General features: G+C 37.7%; 1 protein-coding gene across 1 annotated transcript in view; it reads right to left on the bottom strand.

Moving 5' to 3' along the window:
• The window catches only part of PGR7 (proton gradient regulation 7), a 69,220-nt gene that overhangs the window by 31,997 nt on the left and 19,693 nt on the right, over positions 1-17,530 (bottom strand). The window contains exon 2 of the mRNA XM_087670311.1: positions 9,432-9,512. Coding sequence (XP_087526437.1) covers positions 9,432-9,512 — 81 coding nt within the window. The remainder of the gene's footprint in view (positions 1-9,431; positions 9,513-17,530) is intronic.

Raw genomic sequence — 17,530 nt, forward strand, 5'->3', positions numbered from 1 at the left:
CTGCTAGTCTCCACCCAGTTATAGAGTGTTCAAAACTGTGAATGAATACTTCAGCTTGCCAAACCCTAAAAATGACAGCAAGCATTTGATTTTAACCTGACTCATTATTTCATGTTGTTGGGCAGCACTCACTCTATAGGATGGCCTATTTGGAGGTGTAGTACCAAGCACAAGGTCAATAGAATGATCCTCTAGCCTTTCAAGTGGTAATTCTCCAAGTAAGGAGTCAAAAAAACAATCTTGGAATTCTTTTAAGATTTCTATGTACTCATTATTCAGCATTGAAACACTAAAATTAGCATCATCTTTATTAACATCTTTTGCAAAAACTAAGTACATGTAAGTATGATTTTTCATTACTCAAGAAATTGCAAAAGCAGACACGAGGAATAGACTCTCTCTTCAACTTTACATCAAGAGAATGTTGCCTTTCTTTATGAGTGAGAGCTATTTTCGTGCACTCTATGACACCATGGAATACCCAATAAGAGATCGCAACCCTCCAATGGCATAATGTGAAAATCCTCACTATGCACATATGATTGCACATGAATTCGGAGTTTTCCAATGATAAGGGTGGCTTGCTTTGCATGTCCAAGAGAAGCCAAACTAGTCTCACCCATGGGACTCATCTCATTATCTCTAATGTCCAACTTGGCTACTAATTCTAGGGAAATGAACTTGGCACTAGCTCCTGCATCAAAGAAAACTAAAGCACGCTGATCCTTCACTTTGCCCCATGCACGGCATGGCTCTCAAGCATCCGTGCCTGGTTGCTCACAAACAAGATCAGATACCAATCCAATAAAAATTTTATGCTTCTTGCCTTTCTGATCCTTACTCTCATCTGCATGGTTTTTAGACTTACATTCTGGGCATTCGCATGCTATGTTCACCTCTTGTTCACAAACATAGCATTTTTTTACATCATACAATGCCTTTCTTTCAGCAACTTTCTTAGCACTAGTAAATGACCTTTTGCCTTGTCTGCTGTTTTGAAAGAATAAATTTGACTAATTTTCAGCATGTTGACCCTTTCTTGAGTATTTAAACTTGTTGCCCAAAGATCCAATCTTGCTACTCTTATTTTCACCATTGCCCTTTGAAGTATCTTTGCTGCCCTTAAATCCTATGACATGTCCTTTCATCAATGCATAAGCTGTATTTGCATTTTCAATCAATTGTGCCATGCTGGTCACTTGTGTCGAAGTCACAAATTTCTTTGGGTAGACCACAATAGTAAGTCTCTATTTGCTCAGCCATTGTGACCTCACAAAGAGAGCTAACCAACAACAAAGCTGCCCAAAATTTGTTTGTGTACTCTTCCAAATCAGCACAACGAATTGCATACAATTTGTGCCAAGCTGTTGTCACATCCACTTCAAAAGTGTTTGTGAGCCATTGAGAACAAAAAACCTATTTGAATTGCAACCAAGTTGTTGGTGCCTTGCCTTGCATCAAAAGGGTTGTTCACCCCACTAGAGTGCATTTCCTTTTAAAAAAGAGGCTACCTTACCCACTTTTGAAGGCTCCGAAAAATTACCCCCAGAGTAGCTTGCATCAAATTGTTGAATGAACATCAAAGCCTTCAATCAAATCATGCATACCATTCAAGGTTTCAAATTTGACTGCTGCCCCACCTTCTTCTAGTCTTTAACTTTACCCAAAGGAGTCAAGCTATCATGCACGGGTGACTCCAAAAAGGGTGCTCTCAATGATGCCATTGCTGTATTTGCATTTGACATATGCCCAGTAGTGCCTCCCACATCACCAAACATTTCAGTTTGCATACCAGCCTGCATACCAATGTTACCATACATGCTAGTGTGCATTTGGGGCTCCATTGCCCCATGATAGTTTCCATGAACACCTAACATACGTCACTGAAAACCAACTGCATTTCACATGCCAACATTGGCGGGAGCAATGGCATCCATAACCTGAAACACTAATCCACCCTCAAATAACCTGGATGCATAGATGGTGGATTACTTGTTTGTTGTCCATGATGATTGGTGGATGCAATGGCATCCATAGCTTGAAACACTAATCCACCCCCAAAATAACCTGGATGCGTAGATGGTGGAAGAATTGTTTGTTGTCCATGAGGATTGCTGCACATTATTCCCTAACAGATGATCATGCTTTTGAACTAGAGTTCCCAGCACGTTCGGCATTACTCGTGCTGGTGTATGCAAATACCTTTGGCTGAAAAGTTTGCCCATGTGCCTCACTTGGCTGTTTAGAATGTGAAGCAACTTTTTTCCCTTTAGCATGAGGAACTGACTGCATAAATTCAACAAATTAAGGTTGCTGAATTAACTATTGCAAGTTTATAACGGCACTTGCTATTTGTGCCACAAACATTGCAACATTTGCTTCTTGAGCACCTTGGACTTGTGGAATTACATGCGATTGAGTTGCATGCTCACCAATCACATTTGTTGCTCGCTGTCCGAAAGCATTTTCAAAATTTCGACACTCAAAACCATGTGTTGAGTGCCTTTCAAGAAGGGACTCATGTTTCCCAGTCCTACCACTGTTGTGTGATATTTTTTACCGTTTTCCCCTTGCTGTACACTGTTTTCAGCGAGTATCAACCTTGTTGTAACTGGATTACGGCAAACCACAATGCATGTGTTTGCTCCTCGAGACAACCGCAAGCTCACCTCCTTCAGAAAGTCGGTGATGTCCTAGCAATAGAACCATGATACCAGCCTTTGGAAGTCCAAAGGCAATACACCACATTTTAGCAAACACTTAATTCAGCTTAACAGTAAATTCAACAAGAAAACTCCACACACAATTGAAGCTAGAGTGCTTCTCCACCACATAGTGGCACTTGATGGCCCCAAAGCTTGGTGCCCCTTTCAATGTTTCTTTAGATTACTAAAATATACTGGAAATTGATTACAAATGACTATATTTAAGCAACTTCTCATGATATAACTGATCCACAGGAGCACAATGACCTTGACACTTTCACTATAGGCCTCCAACCAGCTATAGAGTATTCAAAACTACAAATGAACACTTCAGCCTACCAAACCCTAAAAATGACAGCAAGCATTTGAAACCAATTTCACGAAGCATTTGTTGAGATAACTCTCTTGCATAGTCCTCGTACAGTCCCACACTATTTCTCTCACACACAAGGCAGATTTCTTGCGATAAAATTGTGAGGATATCACTTTCCTCATGACAAAATTACCCAAAAAGCGCATGAGGCTTGAGATCTCGAAGAAAAAGAAAGGATCTCACCCAATAGTGTTGTCATAACCTGATTTTTTTAATAATTTGCACAAAAACAATTGCATATCTTGCTATGTATGGAGTTATAAGGCTGCTCAATGGAATTCTCATGCCAAAAGGAGAAAATTTGGCTGTTGTCTGTACTCCATCTACGTTGTAAACTCATTCCTTGGCTGAAACATGCAATTTTCTACAGCTAGAAAGATAAGAGTGTCATATCTAACTTGGGTTTCTCCAAATGAGAGAGAAAATTTCCCAGTATGCGAAGATAAGCTTTCCAAATGTGTAACCAGATACTCCTTAATCATATTACGTTTTTTACTAAGGCTAATTAATGACCTAGTCATTAATCATAAGTGAGCTACTTACTAAGCGAAACTTTAGCTCAGGGCATGCTTAATAACTTAAGTGCCTAAATGAGCTTATTAATGGGTGAAATTTTCAATGTAAGTCAATTCTAAAGTGCAAACTTTCAATTTGATGAAAGTTTCACATTGCATCTTGTTCTTTTAAACCTAACCATGTACCATACGGCTCACATACTTATCTACCACATCCCCCAATGCCAAATCCTTTATTATCAGTGAAATGGTCACTATGCCAAGAGCTAGGAATACCAAAATTAAAGTTCATTTTAATTAAAAATATTTATCAAATTTAATTGAGTCATTAAAATTCGTTTCTCATTCTGATGACATACCCCTCACTTAAAACATGAGAAGCGATCTCGATTGTACACAACCAAGATCCAACACGCCATACTAAATGAAACATGTGTAAATAATTGTGCATTGACAATATATCTAGTAATGGCAGTATGCATGGTTGATGAAAACATGTATTGCTTATTTAGTATGCTATATTGAATCTTAATTATATGCAATCAAGGTTACTTACAATGTTTCAAAAGGAGAGGCATGTCACTAGAATAAAAAATGAACTTATAAACTTAATGATTTAATTAAAATTCATGAGTATTTTTTATTAAAATGAACTTTAATTACAATACCCCTAGCTCTTGGCATGATAACCATTGCACCAAGAGTGAAAGATTTAACACTAGGATATGCAGTCGACAACTGTACGGGCCATGTGATACATGGCCAAGGCTAAAGGAACAAAATACAATGTGAAACTTTCATTAAATTAAAAGTTTTCACCTTAGATCGAGTTACATAGAAAGTCTCACCCAGTAATCAGCTCAAGAAAGACACTTAAGTTATTAAGCAAGCCTTGAGCTAAAATTTCACCCAGTGAGCATCTCATTTATGATTAATAATTAAGTCATTAATTAACTCTTAATCAAAAACGTGATATGATTAAGGAGCAATTGGTTACTCATTTGGAAAGCTTATATTGACTATTTGGGACTTCTTTTCTCTCATTTTGAAGTAACCCAAGTTTGGAGACAACTACACTTCTCTTTCTTATTATAGAAAATTCTAGACTTCAACCAAGAAATGAGCTTAGAGCATAGATGGAGTGTGGAAAGCAATCAATTTTTCTCCTTTTGGCATCGGGATTCCATTAAGCAACTTCATAACTCTATATACAACAAGATATGTTACTATTTTTTAGCTAAATATTTTTTTTAAAAAGATTATGATAGAGCTATGGACTAAGATCTTTTTTCCTTCTTCGAGATCTCAAGCCTGTACACTTTTTCGGTAATGTTATTGCAAAGAATGCAACATTCTAACCATTTCATTGTGTGAAACCTCTCTTATTTGTGAAAAGAAAAGCATGTGACTCCATGGGGACTATATAGGAGAGTTATCTCAGCAAATGCTCTGTAAAATTGGATTTAAATACTTACTATCATTTTTAAGGTTTAGCAAACTAAAGTATTCATTCGTAGTTTTAAACACTCTACAACTAGTTAGAGTGCAATAGTGAAGATATCAAGGTTTCAAAACCCTTATACACCCATAAATCAATTATATCCCGAGAAATTACTGAAATACAACCATTTCTAACCAATTTCGAGCAAATTTCAATAATCTCAACAAAAACCAAAAAGAACATCAAGTTTTTTTAGCAATAAATTCAGCAAGAAAACTCCGCACACAACTCGAGCAGATATGCTCCAACACCACACATCAACACTTATTGATCCAAAGGCTTAACACTCCTTTCAATATTTTTTTAGATTACTAAAATGTGCTCGAAATTTGTTACAAATGACTGTATTTAAACAACTTCTCATGACATAACTGATCCACACGGATACAAAATAACCTTAACACCTTCACTGCTAGTCTCCAACTAGCTATAGAGTGTTGAAAACTGCAAATGAACACTTCAACCTACCAAACTCTAAAAATGACAACAAGCATTTGAACCCAATTTCACAAAGCATTTGCTAAGATAACTCTCATGTATAGTCTACATGGAGTCCCATGCTTTTTCTCTCACAAACAAGAGGAGTTATGCGCGATGAAACTATCAGAATATTGCTTTCTTCGCGACAAAATTGCCCAAAAAGTGCATATGCTTGAGATCTCAAAAAAGAATAAAGAACCTTAGCCCATAGAGCTATCATAATCTGTTTTTCTAATATTTGGCTCAAAAACAATAGCCGACCTTGCTATATATAAAGTTATAAGGCTGTCCAATGAAATCCCCATGCTAAGAGGAGAAAATTTGACTACTTTCCACACTCCATCTATGTTGTAAGTTCATTCCATGGTTGAAATCTACAATTTTTTTCAACAAAAAAAAAGAGTGACTCTCTCTAAACTTGCTTTGCTCCAAAATGAGATATAAGAAGCTCCAAATAGCTAAGATAAGCTATCCAAATGAGTAATCAACTGCTCCTTAATCATATCTCTTTTTTTATTAAAGACTAATTAATGACTTAATCATTAATCATACATAAGCTACTCGCTAGATGAAACTTTAACTCACGCTCTACTTCATAACTAAAGTGTCCTAAGTGAGATGCTAACTATGCGAAACTTTCAATGTAATTAAATTCTAAAATGAAAACTTTCAAGTTAATAAAAGTTTCACATTGCACCTTGTTCCTTTAGCCTTAGTCATGTACCACGTGGTCTTCACAGTTGTCCACTACATGCCTTAGTGTCAAATCTTTCACTACCTCTACAATGGTCGCCATGCCAAGAGCTAGGGGTACCAGGATTAAAGTTTATTTTAATTAAAAAACTTCATGAAGTTTAATTAAATCATTACGTCTATTTCTCATTATGGTGACATATCCCTCTCTCTCACATGTACTATTCAAAAGTGAAACGTGGATAAAATATTGATCCATCGTAAATGCTTCTCAAACAACTTAATCTACATGAGAAAATATCACAAAGTTTGATTATCTATTTATATAACAAAATCAGCCCCTAGTAGATAGTATTTCCAAGTAAAAAGAGCATAAATTACAACAAGTAACCCTTTCTCATAAACCTACAATTTTTTCTCAGCACGTTATAAAATTTTACTATCATATGCCACAGCATTATCTTCTTGTATTAGAATTGTACCATTGTTATTCCCACATGTATCACACTGAACAATGAAAGCTTTTCAAAGATCTGAAAAGATCAACACTAGATCCGATGTAAACTTTTCTTTCACTTTATTAAATGCTTGGTTACATTGAAACATTTATAGATAATTGTAGATTGACAATACATGGAGTAACAAAAACATGCTTTGTTACTTGAAAACGTGTATAAAAAGCTGTACATTGATAATACATGCAGTAATGGTAGTATGCTTGGTTACTGAAAAACATGTATCAGTCATTTAGTATACCATGTTGTATCTTAACTACATGCAATTGAGGTCACTTGAGAAGTTTCAAGAAGAGCGTGCATCATCTGAATGAGAAATAAGCTTAATGATTTATTTAAATTTTATGAATATTTTTAATTAAAATAAAATATATTTCTGGTATCCCTAGCTCTTAACATGGTAACCATTGCAACAACAATGAAAATTTTGAAACTGGGACATGCGATGGATAAGTGTACGGACCATATGGTACATGGACAAGGCTAAATGAACAAGGTACAATCTGAAACTCTCATTAAATTGAAAGTTTACACATTAGAATTCAGTTACATTGAAAGTTTCGCCTAGTAAGAAGCTTACTTAATACACTTACATTATTAAGCAAGCCTCGAGCTAAAGCTTCGCCTAGTGAGTAGCTCACTTAAGATTAATGACTAAATCGTTAATTAGTCTTTAATCAAAATTGCGACATGATTAAGAAGCAACTGGTCACTCATTTGGAAAGCTTATATTAGCTATTTGGGACTTCTTCTCTTTCATTTTGAAGCAATCCAAGTTTAGAGACAACCACTCTTTTTTTTTTTTGCTACAGAAAATTACAGATTTTAGCCATGGAATAAGCTTATAACATAGATGGGTTGTGGTAAACAATCAATTTTTCTCCACTTGGCATGGGGATTTCATTGGGCAACCTCGACAATGTATGCTATTGTTTTTAAGTAAAATATTAAAAAAACAAATTATGATAGCACTATTGGCTAAGATCCTTTCTTCTTCTTCAAGATCTTGAGCCTAGTGCACTTTCTGAGACTACATGGAACGAAACAAGAGAGTAATCTCAGCAAATTCTCTACAAAATTGTGTTTGCTAAAATGCGGTTTACTGCCCTTTGGGCTTCCAACTGCTGGTTTCAAATACCACAAGGGGCGCCAGGTTTTTGGGTCAATCAAGTGTCATATGTACACAATTAAGTGGTAACATTCACATTTCAGTATATGTGAATTTATTTGCTTGCTGTAATTAGAGTTAAATCAGGTCATTACCATGCTTTCTCCAAAGGAAGGCTGGAGGAATGGGCTGTTTGAGATGGCAATTAGAGCCAAAGACTTCACCAAATGTCAAAAATGTTTCAGACAAGGCCTGCGGAGGTATTGATGTAGACTCTCAATCCTATATTCTAAATCAGTACTGATGATCAAGGATGTGACCCGACACATTGGAGTCTTGCACAAAACAATGCATAACATGGGAGGCATTGGATAGAAACATTCACTTTTCTTGGGATAGATTTAGTTGGGGGTGTGCATGTGTGCGTGCACAATGGATGGACCAGCCTCAGCTTGAAGGCAATCCAATGTATAATGAAGGTCTTCATTGGACTAATGTTTTTATCCTCCTCTAGTTGTTCCTGAACCAAGAAAGGTTTACTTTCTAGCAATGAGAGGCATTTCTAGAGTGGCTGATGTTCTCACTCCTCATGGTACTGTTCTGTCTTTCCCCAGGCTTGGAGGACTCCAATACAAGAATAGGGGTTATTCTCTATATAACATGGCTGCCAAGAGAATGTATCTCATGCTTCAAAGTTCAACCTAAGCCTTTGATATCTGAGCATGCCACTGCATTATAGCATTGCACTGATTCTATTATTCAATTGATAATGGCATCAAAGACTCTTAAAACAGCAAGCTGCCACTCATAGGGCACCATTGACTTTGGAGATGTATTATCCATGTTGTTCCTTCAGGTTCACTGCTTGCCACCAGAAGGGTTAATCCTGCTACTTGTCACAATAGTGCTTCAAATAAGACTTCACACATTTTTTGGTGCTTCCTCAGTCACAAGAGCTTGTTCAGAAAGTATTTGCTTCTTTCAAACTCTGCTTCTCATCTTTTGGATTTGGCAAGCTTTTATAGCACTTTGATTCTTATGTTCCTTTCTCTTTCTGGGTGCACTTCAAGACACTCGGGACTATTTGCAAGCTTGAAGCTCGGCTACTTTCAAGGCCACTGTTTTAAATGGTTATACTTACTTTTGAACATCTCTACACCCACCTCCTCCTAACAACCTCATCAAGGATTGGATAGAGCTTTTTTAGTGCTCAGTCTATTTGTATACTGATTGTTATCATACAATTTCTATATAAGTTAAAGTGTGCGAGAACCATGTACATAAATGTGGTCAATTATAACTTGTAAAAACTACAATACAATGAGGTTTTCTCATTAACTTTTCTGTTATTATTACAGATCGTCCCGAAATAAGTTGCAAATTTCTTGTCCTAAAATCATGTGCAAACTCCTTTTGGTTGATGGAAACTTGCCTATGCTTATACCATTCAACATTAAAAAGGCTTTCATGGTTCTAGAACAAAATCAAAAGATGTCTATGAGACTACTAAGCCATTGTGTAATATCACATGGCACTCATACCTGCTTCATTGCTGTATCATTAGCTTGTAAAACTTGACCTTTGAAAGTGCATTGAGGCTTGCGATGGCCAGGTTGCTCCATCTGTAGATCAAAATGAACCAATCTGTAGTCAAAGTGGATTAAAAATACCTAGCAGAGGAATTAACTATCTTTATGTATAACCAACAGCCAATATAAACATTCCATCCTCAAAAGACAATTTTATGTAATAATACAAAATTCATAACCACCAAACTGAGACTTGAATGAAACAGTGATCTTTGGTTCAGGCATTCTAAAATATTTCTATTCTTTTTTTAAATTGGTGTTCTTCCCCACGAAGCAGCTTTTGAGAGGGTTCAACTCAAATTTCTCTCAATCAATCTCTAATTTGTGAAGGTTAACACATGGACTAAGTCATTATCCAAGATTTGAAGTCTGTAAAAGGATCACTTGACCAAGGTACAGCAATTATTTATACTACATTTTGGTACAAAGAGGATGACTGGATAAGGCAAGTGGGCAAGCAATGGTCTGTTCTCCTTCAAAAATTATGGCCCGTTCCTATCATCAACAACATGAATCGTCTCCTTATGCTGTTGACCGAGGTACAGCAATTATATATAGAACATTCTGGTACAAAGAGAATGATTGGATAAGGCAAGTTGGCAAGCAAGTTCTCCTTCCAAAATTATGATCCATTCCTATCATCAACAAAATGAATGGTCTCTTTATGCTGTTGAGACTTTCCTTGAGTTGTTGAGTGGGTTCCATAACCACCAACCCTCAATTGACCATCTTATTTGCAGTTAGTACCTTGAGTTGGTTCTTCACTTCCCCTCATTGGAACATAGTCATATGGATGCTCTATTACCTTCAAGGCACTTCCACACTTAATATTAGTCGTACATTCGGTGTTTTCTTTTGCAAACCCTAGCATATCTCCACAAGTGGAGCCCAACAGTTGGCATGGACAATGTGCTCAAGGCCACCATGAAGAGCAAGGGGATGCATGGGGTGAAGGGAGGCAGTTGAGTAAGGCCACATGGGGACTGGTAGTTAAAGCACTCGGGATCCATCTTCATGTCAGAGTGCCGCGGTGCGGAAGCGTAGGACTGAGAGAGAGAGAACGCAGAGAGAGAGAAGAGAGAGAAAGAGACAATGGAAGATGAAGATCTGTTGTATAAAGTGTGCATACAAAGATATGCGGATATATACACGGGCACAGTGCGCTGGACTGCGTGTCTCCACCTCGACGATGCAACCTGCTGTTCACCTCGAAGTCCGCTGCAGTCTGCACGATCTCCTGTCTGAAATCTGTGAACAGAGACGGAATCTGCGGGAGTCTCCAGCCTGTAATCTGCGAGCAGAAGAATGTGGGAGACTGCTGGAAAAATCGGCTATAAATAGCCAAAAACTGGGCGCAAAAAAACAGGCAGGTCGGCAGTACCAGGTCGGACTGCCACGTGGCAGTCCGACTGGTCAGTCCGATTGACCAGGTTCTGAATCGCTAACACTTCAATGGACATCACTCTCCAACTACATCCCCAGCCCGCTCCCACTAGAGTCATCAACTATTGGACAGCTCTTCCTTGAGCAACTAATATGCTCTTTCCTTCATTTACAGCATTCATTCACTTCAAAGTTCTCCTTCTTCTCTATTTGTGTTTTGGTGTTTACATTTTGCATTTTTGCATTTGTATTTGAGTTCTCTGTGTTTTAATCATGGTCACACACTCAATGTTTTCTTTTGCAAACCCTAGCACAGCTCCACAAGTGGAGCCCAAAAGTTGGCATCAACAATGAACTCAAGGGGCACCACGAAGAACAAGGAGCACATGGGGTGTGAAGGGAGGCAATCGAGTAAGGCCACATGGGGACAAAGGGTAGTTGAGAAGGAGGGTGGTGGGCGTGAAGTCCCATGGGAGGACTAGGTTGGGTTCCCATTGGGATCACGAGAGGATCACGTATCAGTCCCATGAGGATTATTCAAGGGGTTCACATACATGGTGAGGGTGGGGTGCACATTACTTAGGTAGAAGGAACGCCATTTGTACAGTGGCTAGGTGGTTAGAGCTACATGAGGCCACATGATGCTATTGATCATATTGGCCCTTGGATAGGGTTTCCAAAGGGTGAGATGGTGGAGCTGTGCTCAAAGGATGTCATCAAGGGAGGGCTATAAAGGAATAGAATAGAATCCTTGAAGAACTACAATAGCAACATTCAACATTGCTATGGTGTCAAAGAAGAGGAAAGGAGTCGTAATAGCAAAAGAGGTGATTCTTTGCAATAGGAAATAAAGCTTAATGGCAAAGGATGGGAGATTGTCCATAAGTAGATTTCATCACCAAAATCAAAATTATTATCAGACGTAAGTAAAGGGAGTTCACCATGAATTGGTAAGGAGGTAAATATTGAGCAAAAGGGTAAAGGAGAAAGAGAAGCAAGTATACATAGAGCTCGCATTTTATGTGTGATTTCTTGGGGAAATTTTTTTGAAATGTATCCAATTTAGAATGTCAAAAGAAGAATATTACGATCTTTTTTGCAACTCTAAAGCAAGGAAAGCAAGTCCTAAAAAGGTTGACACTTCTTCAAATGAAAACAAACACAAACCCTACTTTGAGAAACAAAAGTACAAATGGAAGAAAAATATATGCATCTAACGAGTAAAGTTTATCTATTTGAGGGATTTCGCCAAAAAAGAGAAATATATCGAAAAGTGGCAAGATGAGAGTACAAGATGTGCGAGTAAAGTAGGTTGTGGCTCTATTCACAATTACTTGACTAAGAGAGAGTAAATTTTTGGAAATATTAGGAATGTAATATACCTTTCAGAGTTGTAGTTGCTTGACCGTTTGGTAGTTGTATGTGGAGATCCCCATAACCTTCAACTTATTGAGTATTGTTTCATGCAAAGTAAACTTCAAGGATCCATCATAAGCAATGAAATTGGTAAGCCACTCATCATTGTGAGTCATATGATAAGTAGCCTCCATATCCAAAAACCAGGTGAATTCAATTTGTTGGTTTACTAATGCATCTAGCAAACATTTGGAGTAGAGTTAAATCCATTCATGGTTCTCCGCAATTGTGATGTGATCTTCATTCACCATCAAAGCCCTTGCAATGGCCATAGTTAGACCGGTGCTATACTGCTCTTGTCGCTACTACTGTGGATAGTCCTTCTTGGCTTGGCATACATTCTCATAGTGGCCCTACTTCTTGCATAGTAAGATCTCTAATCCAATGAGCAAGGTCATCAAGTAGAGCCTACGACATTTCTAGAAACTATGTTGTTGATTGTCTTTCTTACATGGTAAAGAATACAAGTTTCCTCAAGGTAGTAACTTACAAGTTTCCTCAAGGTAGTAACTTGATGAATATCATCTTTCTTTTCATAGACATTCTTAAACTTGTTTCAAATGAGATTTGCAGTGTTGATTATTAAAACGTAGAATGATCTCCATTGAGGTAGTTGCATCTTTTTGCTTCCATATTAGAAGACTAGGTTAGTATCTGGTGGTGGGTTTTCTTCCAGACGACCAACAATAAACCATAAATTATATCTCCATGAGGTAAAATTGCATCCTAAAGCTCCAACTTTGATAGTTGGTATTGGTCAATTTCTCCATTTTTGTATGAACAAGAAGGGGCCAAAAAGAAGTGTGTGGAAGCTATGATTTGGGATGTGATGGTAGAGTCTAGACATTGTCCAAATCACTATTATCTTGTCGCAAAACAAAGAGAGAGTGTTAGCCACTAGCTTGACACATTATCTTTGCCCTTAGCATGGTTTAGAACCTTAGTCTTTACTATTTCCTCTATGGTGTAGACTTAAAATGCCTCACGAAGTTGTATACCTCATGAAGTGCAGTTAAGTAGGCAGTTTTAAGCGTGGCCTAAAGAGGTATTTGTGGTGTCATTCACGTTTTGATCATTCCTAATATTCATGACCTGTTGTATAATGAATTCCTACGATGATATATGAGATCTAACAATTGGTGCCATGATTCACTATGTTTCTATTTATTTTCAGCATATTCACTATATTCTATGCTTCTCATTTTCTAAGTATCAGTGCTGTAGTGTGTATTCTCATGTTTCTATGTCATTATATTTGGGTTTCCTATGAGTTGCCTGATATAGGATTGTGTATTCTCTGGCATTGCCTACAGCAGAGTGACATGTATTTCCATATGAGGCACTACAGTCCTATTATGCATTCCGTATAGATTAGGGGCTGCAGCACTTTGGCCATCCTGCCATTGTCATCCTAAACCTTTAGTGTGAAGATTTGTGAAAAACCACCTTGTTTTATCGATGTATGCAATTCAAAGGGTTTTCATTGTGTATACCCTATTATTGCTCCCATGTATATTTGGTTTAAAACACCAGTAAAAACAACTTTGTTTGATGCCAAAAATCTGAATTTTATTTGTCACTACCTGAAGCAGTGAGAATTGCCTGAAGTAGTGATATATTACCTAAAGCAAGATGATGTAGTTTACAGGGTTAATTTCGCCTTTCTGCTTATATAACACACCATTACTCTGTTATTGTGTCTAGCAACAAGTCTCAGAATTGAAGAAACAATTCATAAAGCAACAATGGTAGGAGTTTCACAAGATTGCAAGAGGAGAAGCATAAAGATTTTCAATCCTGGATGAAAATAAAGACAGATTATTCACAAAAATATTTTCAAAATGCAAGAATTGTTGCAAGAATACCTCTCTATAACAAACTCTAGCTAATTCTAGTGAGAAAGAGAAAGCAATATTTTTCGCCTATTACAAGAAGCCTATGCAAGATTAACGAGAGAGCAATGGGTAAATCAAAGGAGAAGAAAAAGCGGTACAAAGTTTGTTTTGAGTCTAGACATACTTCAAAGAATTGTTCTTATATTCATGGGTCTTGTGAAGAAGGAAAATCTACATGTTTGATTTATGTAATGAGTTTGCTTGTATGCGCAAGAGGTTTTCATCAGCAAAACAAAGAAGGGTTCAAGTTCAAAAGCATGGGAGAAATTGGATTTTTTTGAGGATATTCTTCATGATCCTTATAAATGGCATGATTATCATTAAAGTAAGAAAGTTAAGTCTTGTTCAAGTGTTAAGCATATTGAAAGATTACTTACAGCAACTGAAAAGTTGAAGGAAAGATATGAAGATGTTTTAGATTCCAATTTAGATTTCGATTCGAGTTCAAGTGATGACGATGATAATTGGTACTCTTTACCCGTGGTTTTACCAAAGATTGAGGTCAAGGGAGCAAGAGAGAACAAGAGCCAAAGAAGCCAACAACTGGAGAGTGAATCATTACATACTTTGCATCAATAATCTCAAGGTATTTTCCATATTTTGGTATTTTTCAAACTACCACGATCAATCTTCAATCAGCTAAGCCAAACGTTATGAACAATGAAGATGATCAAATTGGTGATCAAAAAGATCAGTTATGTATTCAAGAAGATGATGCTATTACGGATGATAAGTTTGAGGATTATGGTTTTTGCAATGAGAATGTCATCGTGGATGATTTTCTTGGTTCTCTTATTGCTGCTAAGAAAGATAATGCAGCTACTAAGTTGGATTTCAATGAAGGAACTTTGCAAGAACTTGAAGAAGTGCCAATACTCGTAGTGTAAAATGCATCATCTTTGGATGTATTTGTTCAAAATACCCATGTTTCTAGCATACAAGATAATGTTTCAAATCATTGCATTGCTCAATTTGAAAAACAAGTCAATGTTCCACTACAAGAATTGCAGAATTGCAAGATTAGCACTATAACTCCATTGCAAGAAGACCAAGATTACAAGATTGACACTACATTTCCTTTGCAGGAGTTGGTTGAAGATTGATAAATAAGCTTATTTGCAAATAGTATCGACTATCAAAGCTTACACATGTAGGCTATTAAATATCATATATATCAAAGCAGAGTTTATAGAGGTGAGTTCATGAAACCAACCCTCCACCTCAGATAGGGTGGTACTAACCTGATTTAACACTAATTCTAGCAAGTAATTAATTCATATAAATTGAAATACACGCTTTACCACTTTTATCTTGGACAATGGACAACCTATTGGCCCCAGAACTGGCACCCTTTACGGTATTTCTTTAACTTTTATTGCAAATGGATAGAGTACAAGTAAAATGCTCTAACCTCCTCCACTAATCCAAGTGCCATTTCTTGTCAAAACTAACCAGCAAGCCTCCAAACCAACTTACCCCTTGGTTTGCTTAGGAATTGGCCTTCAATCTGCTCCTTGAAAGACAAATTCAGCCCCAAATTCGACGTTGGCTGCTAGCTGGCCTCTTGAATATCCCTGAAATTCCTCAATTGCAACTTCTCAAATTCAAGTTCTAAGCCCTGAATTCTACGTACACATCCCGAGTGGCAATCAAACCTTAACTTCTGCTATAAACTAGGGTTTACAACATAAATTTCCCAATATCTCCACCCTGATGACTCAAATAGCTGGATTTTGCTAGGATAACTTAAGACATGGCTGGAGGATGAGAGAGAATGTTGAAGAGAAATTTCAAAGTTTCATTATGAGAAAGGTTGAAGAACTGTTGCTGCCCTGCTCAAACAATCATGAGAGGTTGTCACTTACAACTTAGAACCACCAGGAAGGATGCCGCCCCCTCTTACATGCTGTCACCTGCATCAAAAGGACCTTAAGCTACTGTCACACCTGTTGAGCTAAAACACACTTTACAGCTGAGCATCTTTAAACAACCCCAAAACACACAAAATTAATGAAAAACACAAATTTGCTGTGCAGTTCAAAGCATTTCAGTGGTCCCCCAAAAATCTCATTTTTGGGGCACCCTTCAACATCCCTTCAACATCTATTAATAGACAGGCTGCCCCCCATTTAGCCTTATCCTTTTGTGCAGGTTTCTCACTCTACCGTGCAGATTTCAGCCATCAACCACCTACCATCTACTATCCAGCCATCATCGACTGCAACCCATCACTATCCTACCCTAGGTGGCCTATTTTCAGCCATCACCCCGTTATTTGGAACTCTCCATCTGCTCTGTCATCTTGCCACCTAAACAACCTGCGTTTTCAGCATCTCACGCTAGACGGCATGCTACTCCCACCTCTCCCACCAAGCGATTGCTGCAGTACCTACATTTTTTCTGTCCAATAGACCATCTATATCAATGAACAGCTCTCCTCTTGTCACCTGACAGTTCTCTGCCTCCGGTAATCAATTTTCAGCCTTCCTCTAGTGGTACACTGCTACATTTACCAGATTGCAACCTCCAATTGATGTGTTTTGGTGACCAAACTATTGCCCTTCATTATTCAACACTCTCTCAACTCCAATTATTGATTACGATAGTCGTGATCCGTCTTTGGTGGATGTCACTCTTTGACACTTCATTGTTATGCACTTGGGCATTCTGTACACTCTTGTATTCATTTATAGCATTCATTCACTTCAAAGTTTCTTCTCTCTGTGTTTGAGTTTTGAGTTTTGCGTTTACGTTTTCCATTTTGCGTTCAAGGAATTTTGCTTGTCACTATCTGAGTCTTTGTGTTTAAGTCTTGGTCGTACATTATGCATTTCCTTAGTACAAACCCTAGCATCTCTTTACATGGTATCAGAGCTGGTGCTCTTCTAAAGAGTATCCTACGATGATTGTGGAGACTAGTCTTTGTGTGAGACTCACACGCAACTCAATTCCGACTCATAATGTCTTGAGCACCTTCTTCTAGGGATCCTATGATGATGCCCTATCAAGCTTCTCCATTACTATAGGCTCTAAGAAGGCATTATAGTCTCAAGGAGGACGTAGGCACACCTTCACTTTTACCATCTTCTTTTTCACGTTTTGGTCATCTTATAGAGGAAGAGTTTGAGGAGTACTTGGGCATCACATACAGTCAAGTTTACACCCCTCCAACAAGTGCTACTACTCCATTTAGATCAATTGGTGAGATTGGCCATCTCTCTGATCTTGGAGGAACCACAACATTCAATGTGTCTAGTGGTCCATCTCCTTCATCACAACCAAGCATTATGTCAAGTTCGTATAACCCTTTTGAGTCGTATGAGCCAAAACTCTGTTCTACTTCTCCTTTTAGTGTGT

This window comes from Lygodium microphyllum, chromosome 28 (assembly GCF_053477565.2).
Source record: "Lygodium microphyllum isolate KBCC chromosome 28, Lygodium_microphyllum_v1.1.10, whole genome shotgun sequence".
Lineage (NCBI taxonomy): Eukaryota > Viridiplantae > Streptophyta > Polypodiopsida > Schizaeales > Lygodiaceae > Lygodium > Lygodium microphyllum.